Source organism: Tripterygium wilfordii, chromosome 3, assembly GCF_013401445.1.
Source record: "Tripterygium wilfordii isolate XIE 37 chromosome 3, ASM1340144v1, whole genome shotgun sequence".
NCBI classification, from domain to species: Eukaryota; Viridiplantae; Streptophyta; class Magnoliopsida; order Celastrales; family Celastraceae; genus Tripterygium; species Tripterygium wilfordii.
Genome location: NC_052234.1, coordinates 13,768,737 through 13,780,915, shown reverse-complemented (window position 1 = coordinate 13,780,915; position 12,179 = coordinate 13,768,737). Strand labels below are relative to the sequence as shown.

The following is a 12,179-nucleotide window of genomic DNA, read 5'->3' as shown; positions in this document are numbered from 1 at the left end:
TTTTGGATTTTGGAGTTGAACTTGAAAGTGCTGGTCTTTAAATGGCATAAAAATCACTTTTATTGGAGATCTGGGAGAGCGGGAACGCGTAGAGTTTCCACTCGCTCCTCCTGCTTTTCCTCTATAAAAACCTTCTCCTCTACTCCTTCTCTCCTTGCCTTTCCTAACATACTCTCTTTCGCTGTTTTCTCTTTTTTGAGATCTGTGCGTTTCCTTCGTTTCTCTTCAGCCTTCATTTTGTAACGCTCGCAGGTGCGTTTCGGAAATCGATCGCATTCTCTCTTTAATTTTCAGATCATATTTTTTGTTGCAACTTTGGTGGTTTCTTAGTTGATTCTTGTTGTCTTTTTTTTTTTTTTTCCCGTTCGAGACGTTTGTTTCAAGTCTGAACGAGTTTTTGTGATGTATGGATTGTTTGTTTTCTGGATCTTGACTTTTGTTATGGAAACTTAACTTGCTGTATTTGCTTGCTGTTGCATGAGGTTGTGTAAAGGCTGATTTAGTGCTTTCTTTACAACTTTAGCATAGACGCTGATTTTGCATGCATTCAGTAGATCTGTGAATATGTGATTGGATTGGAGATCAAAAACTTACATTAAAACGATGTTATTTTGAATAGCAAAATAAAAAGGGGTTAGGGGAGACTATGAGGATGTTACTTCAAGTTTTAATGCGTGTAGTATACTTAACATCTTTGCGCTTGATGAACTTGCTTGTGGAATAACTGTTAGAGGATAACAGTCTTTGAATGAAGTAGCCATGTATGTAGTAATCTTCTTCTTCCTTTTTTTCCCTTTTGGATTTGCAGCTATGACTCCTCCAATTGAGACCATAACGAAGGCTCTTGCAACTAACCAATCCCACCATCCACCTCTCAATGAAAGGATAATTTCCTCAATGACTAGGAGGTCAATTGCTGCGCACCCTTGGCATGATCTTGAGATAGGTATGCAAAATCATGACAGCTCATGTGTCATTTTTCTCTTTTTATTGATTGTAAGTTGTGTACAATTGACAGTTGATCTAACTTTTCATATATGTGACAACCGGTTTAGTAATTTTTTGTTGCTTGAATGCAGGACCTGGAGCTCCAAAGGTTTTCAACTGTGTAAGAATGATGATTTTGATAATATTCTATACTCTATAATATTTCTAAGAATTGAGTAACGATTTGCATGCAATAATGATGATATAATCTGCATGATTGAAGTTCTGCTCAGTACTTGGATCACAACCCTTTGAGTTATAAAAAACGGATCCTCAGACTTTATCATCTAATGTGGTATATGCAGCTAAACTGATGGTGCGCACTTTTCAAGTTATAAAAAATGTAGTTAATTAGCAGGGACTTTGGAATGGTTGTATTCTATAAATTGCTCCAACTTTCATGGTTGTAGTTCTAGCGGTTATGTGTATGATTTCTCTTTGACGGCATCGACTGTACATCATTGAGCTTAACACAGCAGATGAAATCTATTTAACTTTCTCACACAGAGATCTACTCTGATTCTAAAAATTTGGAATTGACAATTTCTCGTCATTTCATCGCAGAGGAGCATGACTGATTTTCATTTTTCATATGGATGTTAAGTTTCTTAAACATTAACTAAATATATATAATCTTTTATACTATTGCAGACATAAAGTTAAAGAATAGAGTGAACATTTTATGGCAGGAGTATATAGAAATTTTAACTGATTCCTCACAGGCAAACTGTTTTATGTTTGTCATTCATTTTAGCCCATGAATCTTGTTAAAACATGTATCATTACATATGCAGGTAATTGAAATTGGGAAAGGGAGTAAGGTGAAGTATGAACTTGACAAGAAAACTGGACTGATAAAGGTATCCATATTTGCAAAGGAAGGCTTCTTTCATAGTTGCTCCTCATCTGATTTTTAAGTGCTAAATAGTCCATATATGTGCAGGTTGACCGGGTGCTTTACTCTTCAGTTGTGTATCCCCACAACTATGGCTTCATTCCTCGCACTCTTTGTGAGGACAACGATCCTATGGATGTCCTAGTTATCATGCAGGTATTGTGTTTGATGCATTGGAACTCAATTTGTCTCTTCATGTATGTGCACATGCTTGGAAGTGCTTCTGGTGTCATCTTGTTGGTTTACCTTGAGATTTTAACCTCTTGTATGTTGTATCATGCAAAAACCATAAGAGGCCCATATCATCTGTGTAAAAACACAGAAATGCTCATACGGTCCACTGTCCGGTGCGAAGTGGGCAGTTACCAAAATAAATCCCTTGAAATGGCCATGACTAAATTGTCGTTGGGGCTTCAACTTGGGTGAAAAGATGATCCCAAGTCGTCTTATCTCTTAGAGCCAACCTTGGAGTTTATCATGCATGCATATTATGCATATGAATACTTAATACAAGCTACAAAATGCCTTTTGGAACAGAATCAATCATTTTTCCATGTGTAATTCCAATCTAAGGATTTTGTAGCTTGTATCAGGATTTCCTGAATTTGACTAGTAATTGCCCAAATTTGGTTGGTCCTAGACTCCTAGTTCTCAGCTGACATGCTTCTTGGATGCAATATATGAGAAGAGTAGAGAGGGCTGGACTAGTTTATCCATGTAATGTCTTGTTGTCTCTACTTGTAAATGTCTCTTGTGGCTTGTTATGCAGTGGTGTTCATTTCCATTAAATCGTTGGAAGTTTCATTAATGAGTAATTGTGGATCCAGTTTGAAACTAGAAACTGTGGGCAGCCTAGTTTCGATTTGGCAAGATATTGTAAACTTGCGCCATTAATCACAATTATAACTTCAAGAATCATTAAGGTACTGTTTAACCTTATTCTAGCATTTCAAGACAGCAAGTGACCTTGCAAATGAAATGATGGGGCCGGTCAGGCATTGGGAACTTTCTTGTTTGATGATACTTTAGGTTTTAGATACATGCAAGCCAGATCATTATTTCTTTCATACGTATATGCATTTGTTGCGTGCTCTGGTTTTTTATTTTCCTAAATGTACAAAAGACAATGTTTACCTATGGATCTTTTTTGTCAAAATTCCAGGAACCAGTTCTTCCAGGATGTTTCCTTAGGGCTAAAGCTATCGGGCTCATGCCAATGATTGATCAGGTGTGTACTCCTAGGATTATCAAGGTTTCCTTTTCACTGTGCAATATTTTCTAATTTTGGCAAACACAGGGTGAGAAAGATGACAAGATAATTGCTGTTTGTGCTGATGATCCTGAGTATCGACACTATGATGATATCAAGGAGCTTCCACCACATCGTTTGGCTGAGATCCGCCGATTCTTTGAAGACTGTATCCTTTCTGAACATTTGATTTTCACTAAGCACCTGCTTTATGTTTGCTTGCATAATGTTCAAACATTTTTAAAGCCATTGAAGATACATTTAAATCTTGATTTCCTTAATAGAATAATCAGACAAGAAAAATGAGAACAAGGAGGTTGCGGTTGATGACTTTCTGCCAGCCTCTGCTGCCTATGAAGCAGTCGAGCATTCAAGGTGAGTGATGATCTGAGTTGCAAAGACACGTTTAATTTGGTCAATTATAAGCTGGTTGATATTGAAACTAAGTCTGTACTCTGTATTGAGGATGATATGGGTCTACTGATCTATATGGCATGTTTGGTATGCCTGTTAAGACTGTGATGTAGCATTATTGCCTCGAGGCCTTGAAAGGGAATGGAGGATTCCAATCTCCAAAGCCAATTTCATTACTGTGGAATGGCCGATTAGAGGGGAAAATACTAATTTAGCATTTAACAGTAGTACTAAATATCAACTAACAAATTATAGTTATCAATATATATATATATATATATATATACAGCATAATTAAATACCTTATATTATAATCACAGCAATAATTTACATGAATACTTGTAATCGGATGATACCATTCCCTTTCTCAGTGCCAGCAAACACGAGCATTTCCCTTCCCTTCCCTTTACCATTTATGTTTCCACTTTTATTCCCATTCCCCCTGGCTATTGAATGTATCCTTTAATATTGTAGTGTTTTTAATATCTTCACTCTGATTTTGGACAATTGTAGGTAGGAATATGATTTTTAGTCATGTCTGTCTGTGGGAGGAGAGAGATGTTTATGCTATTGGAGTGCATCAAGAATCTGTTACTTTGTGTGAATACTTTGTTTGGCTTTTTGTCTTTATTCCTCCTTGTTAGTTGTTGGTATGGTATGGTATGATATGGGTTTTTTGAGCTTTGGTTTTGGGTATATTTTGAAGGGATCTGTATTCCGAGCACGTAATGGAGAGCTTGAAGCGGTAGTAGATGGTTCGAGTAAGAAGTTGGTGATGTTTATATATAGGAGATGCTGTCAAAGCGTATGAGAGTACGTGTTTTTATAATTAGATTGATTCGTTATGTTGCTTACGGCAATGTTGAACGGTGATGATGACGATATCAACAGTCCCATCTTATATTCCTTTACTATTACCAACAATGGAGAAGAAGACACATAAGAATTTATGGCCTTTTTTTTATTTTTATTTTTTTAATAATGCTTATTATTGTATAAGGATGGTGCTTGAATGTTTTGATATCTTTATCAAGATTTACTTGTGTTGTAGTATCATTTTGTTGTTGGATCTCAACTATGGTTACTTACCACTTGCCTCCGGAAACTTCAAACCTGTATAATGCAATACGGACATGTTACAATCAAGACATGTTTTCATTTTGATTGAAAAATATGATACTCCCTCATTTAATTCAAGTTCTTTAGATACTGGCATACTGTAGATTGAAAAATGCTTATTATTATATATTTCTAATTTCTTTGCCTTAAACGTTGCGTATCCATTAGTCACACGTGTGCCCTCTAATTGCTAAAGCCTAAAGGGATTCAATCCCAAATAAGTATCATCACTCACCTGCGGAAGCCATAAACCCTCCATCTACTTCAACTCGTCTCCATCCATCCTTCGTCCTAAAACCCTCGTCACATCTCTCTTCCTCTTCCCTTTCAAACTTATTAACAAACACATCATGAGCTCTTTCACCACCAACTTCGACAATCTCCTCCTCCAGACCTTGATGGGCCGTCTGCAAATCCACCCGCCTCCACGACACAACAACCCTCTCCTTTCCCAATCCCTCGAAGACCTCCTCTTTGACGCTGCCAATCTCTCTGATTCCGACGATGATGCCAACGACAGCAACACCCAGCTCGCCAAACAAGAATCTAAGCTCGAGAAGGATGTTATTCGCATCATCCTCTCGGGAAACACCGATTCCTTGAAACCCAACTCGGGCCACGCGGTCACAATAGGGGACCACCATATTTGTGTTGGATTTCATGAGGAGAACAGATCGGATTATCGGGTATGGGAGTGGCACGGCCATATAATGTTGTTTGACGAGGAGAATGGGTACACGCCTGAGTATATATATGGAAATTACTTTGAGAGATTGCAGGCGAACGCACGCGGGCCCAGAAAAGAGGAAAAACAGCAAGTGGAGGAGGAGGAGGAGGAAAAGGTAGAGGAAGTGGGTAACAAGGGGCTGAGGGAGTTGATCGATGCAGGGGATTCATGCGGAGGTCGCATTCTTCACCGCAATATCAATGCGGGCTCGCCAAGGTATGTATCAAAATCCTTCTTAAATTACGACTATGAGATTCCATCAATCTGTTTTGTGCATATTACTTGGTCAATCAGTTTGGATGTTTGATTTTTTATTGCTGGTATCCTATTGATCTTCCGTATCTTGAAACCTATCATTAAGGGGTTCATAGTATATTATGTTATAACCATAATAGTATTCCTCAGAGAATTACGCGGAATTGGTACTCCGAAAGCAATGTAAATATGAATGTGTGGCAAAGTTGTTGGTGGTTTTGTTTATTGATGGATGGAGATTGGAGACTAATGCTGGAAATGGTCAAATTGGGTTTGAGCGGGAGAGCATGCTAATAAAGAAGAAGGAAGGAAGAGTTTCTTAGGATTTACACTTTGTTGACTTATTGAATTTAGGGTTTAGGAAATGACGATACGCAACGTAAAGTTCATACGAATGGGCAGTATGTGCCACCGTATTGTATATGACCTGCTTATGAAATTGAGGTTCCTATTTTTGTCTTTTTTCATTGCTTTTAAACCAAACAAAGGGAAAGATACCTATTACAATTTTCTTTTTCCTCCCTTCCTCTTGTTACCAAACAAATGTCAGCTCTTATTGCTTTGATTAATGATTGTTGCGGTATGAAGTTATTTATCCTTTTGAGAATGTTAGTTTAGAGTCATATGGAAAACACAATTTCTGGTAAGATAATGCCAACATGAGAAAATAGAATTACCTCCTTGTAGTTTATGAAATGATGCAACATAGAAACTTTTGGTTCGACTTTGGAGCTAGTAGTTAGCTAATTCTGAGATAAGTTTGAAACCATCCAATCTGTTAGCTTCAGTAGGTTGGACACCTATATATGTAATCATACAGATAGTGGTATTTACATATCATCATGTTATCATATTTATGTGTTTCAATTCTTGAACAAATGGCATTTGCATCGTGCAATTTCTGGATTCATTATTTCATTTTTAACTTCATATTGTAATGCTCTGCTAATACTCAGGTATCTGTTTCTCCCTTTTATAATTCTTAGTGTTAGTAGTGTGATTTACAATGAAATTATGCTATGCAAAATACTAAAATCATATATGCATTCAGCACTAATGCACCGGATCCCATCAAAACTCTGCAGTTAAATGTGCGTGAGTGAGAATAGTGGTAGGATGGGTGACCTTTTGGCTTGGGTGAAAGTAGTACTAGAATGGGTAACCTCTTGGAAAGTACTCGTGTTGCACCCCTTCCAAGCCAATCAAAAATATATGCATTTACATTTTCGGTTTTCTCTCTGATGTGACTGACAGGTTTTAGTTGAGAGATTGGCTTCTTCAAAGCAAGCAGTTTATGTGTTGAAGTGGAAGGCTGCTTTCAGTGTCACTCAGTCTCATCCCAATTGCCTGCTCCGAATTGAGGGTACTGTAGATCATTTAAGCAGTTCCCCCAGTGTTACCGACGCTCATCTTGTGTCTGCTGTAGTTTCTCTATCTTGACTGAAAATATATGTTGAACAGACCACAGTAGTTGGTTTAGTATTTTTGAGACATTGTTTTGTTTGATTACCTTTTTTTATATTTAAAAAGCATAATATATCTGTGCATCAATCTGTCAGTTCGGACATATATATCCTGGTTGTGCCCGTGGAGTGAGTAGGTATACATTTCCATTGTCTAGTGAGTTGGAAGTACATAATCGCTTGTGTGCTTTGATTTAGGTTATGAACCCTCTATTGTCAAGAGTGGCTCCTTGATCCTATCTATGACTGGAGTTTCAGTTAGCAGCTCAACTTCATGAGCGGGCAGCTGAAAGTTGCAGCATTCTTTCTGTTTCTTGCATCATCGTAGAATATAAGTCGAAAAATCAATTCTTTATTTCTTGCCAGTTGCCACTGAAGTTTCCATCTAACGATGACTTAATGATTGTGGCGGTGATACATAGCTGAATGTCAAAGGAAAAATGTAACCTCTGTACAATTAGTTGGAGTACGGTAGCGGCAGAGGGAATTTCCGGTGGAGCGGTGAAATGCGTAGAGATCCGAAAGAACCCGAACAGCAATAGTTCTAGCCGTAAACAATGGAAATGGATATTAGGTGCTGCGTGTATTGACCTGTGCAGTGTTATAGGTAAAGCCTTAAGTATCTCGTATGGGGAGTACTTTCGTAAGACTGAAACTCAAACATCTATAGATGCATACGCACACGAATAGAGCAAGTTTTGTGCTGATTGTGTATTGTCAAGACTACTGACAGAAATTTTAAGAACTTGTGAAGAGTATTAGTAAAGCAGCATCATGGTAATACATGGTCAACATAGTCGATAATAGTTCAGTTTTTCCAGCATGAAATGGTCAAGGCAGAAGTGCTATAAGATTGAGTTCAATACTCCTATTCTTTACTCAAAGTAGAGGACTCAAAGAGACGATTCTGAAAGGGCAGTAATACAGCTATTAGTAGGTGGGATGAACGGCATAGTCTCCTTCAACAATCTCAAAGGAGCATGTTGGATATGGCACTGTCATACACAGAAGAGCCTTCACGAATCTGCAGTCGATAGAGCAAGAATTGATACGTGTCCATTTGTGTAGTTACTATAACAAACATGGGTAAATATGTACCTTTGTGTTATAATTGCCGATTTGCCCTCCAGCAAGATGATGTAGGTCCAAGTGAAGCTCATCAAGGACCTTGGACACTAACAGCAAGCAACAGTGGGTCGTGGGAGGATCCAGTCTGAGGCATTGGATTTGAGAAAGAGATGGATGAATTTGATTGCAGGTGGTGGAAAAGCTTGAGAGGGTCTGGGGTTGGAGCAATTGAGGGGTGATTGTAGTAGTAGTTTGGTTGGAGTTGGTGATGGGGATGATCAATGAAACCCATCTGAATTAGTTGGTCCCAGTTGGAGTAGGAGTAGGAGTAGGAGTAGGAGTGATCATATATTTGATTCAGGAGGGGGTGTGGGTGGGGGTGGGTGTGGGTGTTGAAGAAGTTGGAAGTTGAATTGCAATGGCAGAAGCATCAGGTTGGAGAGGGTTGTGGTGGTGGGTGCTGCCCATAAGTGACTGGGGAGATGGCAGATGGGACAAGTGATGAGAGTATGTTCTGGCATGGAGTTATAATAATTTTACAGACGACACTGAAAGGGGAAGAGGAGAAGAAAACACTGGATTCCTTTCCTTTCCTTTCCTTTGTGTATGTGAATGTGACGATTCCCATTGTGCGACCGCGAAGGAGGTTGTTACTCAATATCTTCCTTCCGTATTCTGCCGGATCCTTCCTTCCTTCCTTTCTGTACCCACGAAGAAAAGGAGGAAGAAGAAGAGGATAATAAAACAAAGAAAACAGTGGATTCCTTTTCTTCTTTTGTGTGTGTGTATCTCCTCTATCATGCAGTATGCACAACAAACGGCCTAACTAATTTCCATAGCCATCTTTATAATTTGGGCCACACCCATTAAATTACACCAAAATCGGCCCAGCCCATCTCCCTGCCTCTCGTGCGCGTCCTACTTCTACAGTCTACTTGTTCCCGTTTCTAAATTCTAGGGTTTACGTGTCATGGATTAACTCTAAACTCGCGTATCATTGGCACGATTCTTTTGGGTTTCGATCTCAATACCCTCTCCCTCTCGGAGTCGAATTCCTTTTTTCACTGTTGTTGTCAGGGAAAAGGTTGCCAAAATTAGGGTCTTAGCGGCAATCCTGTAGGGTTTCGAAGAGCATCGTTATAATGCCTTGGGTACCCATTCAATTCCTATTGCGTCCATTGGTTCCTTATTTAACGCTGTTTAATGGTGGATTCTGTTCTCATCGTTTGAAACATCTTGAAAAAAGTGATCGACGTGGTAATCTTAGTTAACCTTAGGGTTTGATCACCTTCTATTACTGTTTTCCTTTGTTCTTCTTCTAGGGTTCTTGGTTTCTTTTTCCTTTCTTTTTGTCTTCGTCGCCAGAGGATAGGACTACTACTGAGGAATTTGGTTACAAGGTTACTATTGTCTGTTGCCTTGACATCATCGAAGGTATTCTCCTGTTTTATATCCGTTTATGATTTTTCTTATTTAACCCATTATGTGTTAAGAGTTCTAGCCATTAATTCCACATTGATTATTTGTAGGATTTGAATTCCTTGGCTTGTTGAATTATATGTCTGTGAAATCATCTTACAGTGGTCTGTTGCCTTGACATTGTTTAAGTTAATGTCTCATTAGTTTTCGTGGATTTGCAAGGAACTAACATTCAGAATCATAATAAAACTTGACGTACAATTTTTTCTTCTTCCCTATTTTGCTTTAGTATTTTTAATATGAAAGTACCGTTCCCACTTTCATGTTTTCTTTCTCCAGCATGGAAATTCTTGGATCTCATTTGTGAAAGTTTACTCTCTGATTTCCACTTTATTGTGTGAACTATGCATGAACATGACCATATAGCCTTAATTAATAACATCTGCGTGATGATATCTACTGCATAATTTTTCAGTGTGCTTATTGTTGTTATCTCTTGTTCCCCTAGCTTTTGGTTACAGCAAGATGGAGAACAGCTCTCACTGGCACAAGCCAGTCTCTGATTTAGACAGTCCATGTGGCAAATCTCGTGGGAAGCAACATTTCCATGAAACTGCTGATGATTTGGTGAATCACTTTGAGAGCAATCTTGATAAGTTCTTGAATACTGAAGAACAAGATGCATCTGATGTGGATGACGACAGCAATGCAGAAGAGGAATATGCGGAGGAGGATTATGACGATCTTAGTCCATACCAGGGTGAAGTTGGCCAGAAGGTCTTGAGCAAGAGTGCAACTTTTCCATGTAATGCTACGATGCTATCTTCTATCTCATCTCCAAATGAAGAAGATGATGATCCTGAAACAGCTTTACAGCAGTTGTTCTCAGAAGAGCCGATACAACGTTCAACATCACTGCCTGTAAGTTTTCTTTTGTATGTTTTACTGGCTTTGTAATGTTATTGAACTGTTGGCTTGATATGATATTGTGTCTTGGTTATGTTACGTTCAATCATCTTCAGGAAAGAATGTTGATTGTGCGTAAGAATTTCTGATGATATGCAAACTCTAATCTTGAGCCTAGACCAGTTGCTAATTTATTTATCACAATTCACAATTCACAATTGAGATTGCGGCTGCTAAATTAACCAGACTATTGACTATTGTATCGCATTATTGGATAGGATGGAATTCAAATACCATAATATGATGCTTTTTGTTAAAAGGGGTTTCTTATCTACTTTCACTTTACTGGGGATATGTAGTTTTTTTGTCTACTGGTTGAGTTTGCTGTTCTTTGTAGCATTTTTTGTTTTTCTAGATTTTATCAAATTTCTCATCTGCCTTCTTTGATTGAGGTGTAATCTTCGTAGATATCCATCCGCATGTTTATGTCCTTGCTACTTCTGTATCTGATGATGGGAAAATATAGTACCTAGTTAATTTCTTATCTAATTTTGTCGTTGGATGGGTCAAGGTAGGTTTACTTTTAGCTATAAATTAGTTGACGAGTCACACACTTAATCCTCTCTCTCTCTCCACACGAGTCACACACTTAACATACTTGTGGATGGATGCACACTTTCTGAGCGTTTAGAAAGATAGGTTGGCAAAGATTTTGATAGCAGCCATTTACTTGGAAGGGTTATAAAGTATATAAACATGTCATCCCGAATTCTTACTGATGAAAAATGCTTCAGGCCACTGTAATAAATGCCAATAATTGTGGTACCCACAGGCTGAGCCTGCAAGTTAAAATTTGTGGAGTGTTAATATGGAAGTCTGTAGAAGAAATTGTTCATGTGGCAAGGATATATTTCCAGTTTTCCACTTCTTTCGTACTTACAAGTTTTTATCATATTCCCCCCAGCAGCTTGTATCTGCCATGAAGGGAAGCCGGGAGAAACAGGGGCTACAACCCAGGAAGCTCACTGTGAATTGGGCCCCTGATGTGTATGATCCTCCCCCTACCTCTTTATCACACTGTATCAGTAGAGGCACAAAACTGCAGAAGTGCAGGAAAGGGAAGAGTAATGATGAGTATAACAACAAGAAGAAAAATGGAAAGAAAGGGCAGAAAGGTAACTTTTCGAGGGGCAAAGAGAAAAAGCAACAACTGCGCAAAGCGGCTGGAAATGACAAATCTCATAGATCATTGGATGCTTGTCCTGATGATGGTTTTGGTATAGGTAGCCCAGACTACTGTGGGGGCAGCTTCCTCAAGAAATCAGTTTCCAATATGCATTATTCGGTGGCCGAGGCTTTGTGAGCTTTATGTCTGCGTTCAGAACATTCTATCCGGCTTTGTGGATAAATAAGTTGTGTTATATGTGACATTTGGTTAACTTTGGATGTTTTCTCGAGTTGGAAAATACATTTGTTTTTGTTTTTGTTTTTTTTTTTGTATAGAATGATTTCTCTATATTTTTATATAATGCTTTGGCAATCTGGCGTTGTTTTTTGCAGGACCATCCTTTTTGACACAGAAGGCTGCTTGCATTCTTATCTGAATGTTCAATCTGTGAATTGATTTTATGGTTGCCTTAGGATGATTGCATGACATCATTGTTCAAGATTTCAAGA

At 38.4% G+C, this 12,179-nt stretch overlaps 3 protein-coding genes across 4 annotated transcripts; all 3 read left to right on the top strand.

Moving 5' to 3' along the window:
* The first annotated feature begins 58 nt into the window (after positions 1 to 58).
* LOC119995199 (soluble inorganic pyrophosphatase 4) lies at positions 59 to 4,633 on the top strand. Its single transcript, XM_038841625.1, has 9 exons — positions 59 to 252; positions 809 to 946; positions 1,080 to 1,108; positions 1,782 to 1,847; positions 1,931 to 2,038; positions 3,045 to 3,110; positions 3,180 to 3,300; positions 3,425 to 3,506; positions 4,252 to 4,633. Exons 2-9 carry the CDS (start codon positions 811 to 813, stop codon positions 4,292 to 4,294), a joined length of 651 nt encoding a protein of 216 aa, XP_038697553.1. The 5' UTR covers positions 59 to 252; positions 809 to 810; the 3' UTR covers positions 4,295 to 4,633.
* Positions 4,634 to 4,897: 264 nt separating this feature from the next.
* LOC119995200 lies at positions 4,898 to 7,192 on the top strand. Its single transcript, XM_038841626.1, has 2 exons — positions 4,898 to 5,607; positions 6,901 to 7,192. The coding sequence occupies exons 1-2, from the start codon at positions 5,015 to 5,017 to the stop codon at positions 6,905 to 6,907; spliced, it is 600 nt and encodes a 199-aa protein (XP_038697554.1). The 5' UTR covers positions 4,898 to 5,014; the 3' UTR covers positions 6,908 to 7,192.
* Positions 7,193 to 9,273: 2,081 nt separating this feature from the next.
* LOC119995198 lies at positions 9,274 to 11,995 on the top strand. 2 transcript variants are annotated; one of them, XM_038841623.1, is made up of 3 exons: positions 9,274 to 9,611; positions 10,105 to 10,517; positions 11,470 to 11,995. In XM_038841623.1, the coding sequence occupies exons 2-3, from the start codon at positions 10,122 to 10,124 to the stop codon at positions 11,863 to 11,865; spliced, it is 792 nt and encodes a 263-aa protein (XP_038697551.1). In that variant the 5' UTR covers positions 9,274 to 9,611; positions 10,105 to 10,121; the 3' UTR covers positions 11,866 to 11,995. The 2 variants fall into 2 exon arrangements, with proteins under 2 accessions (XP_038697551.1, XP_038697550.1); XM_038841622.1 differs by having other exon boundaries at positions 9,279 to 9,611; positions 11,467 to 11,995.
* The last annotated feature ends 184 nt before the right edge of the window (positions 11,996 to 12,179 follow it).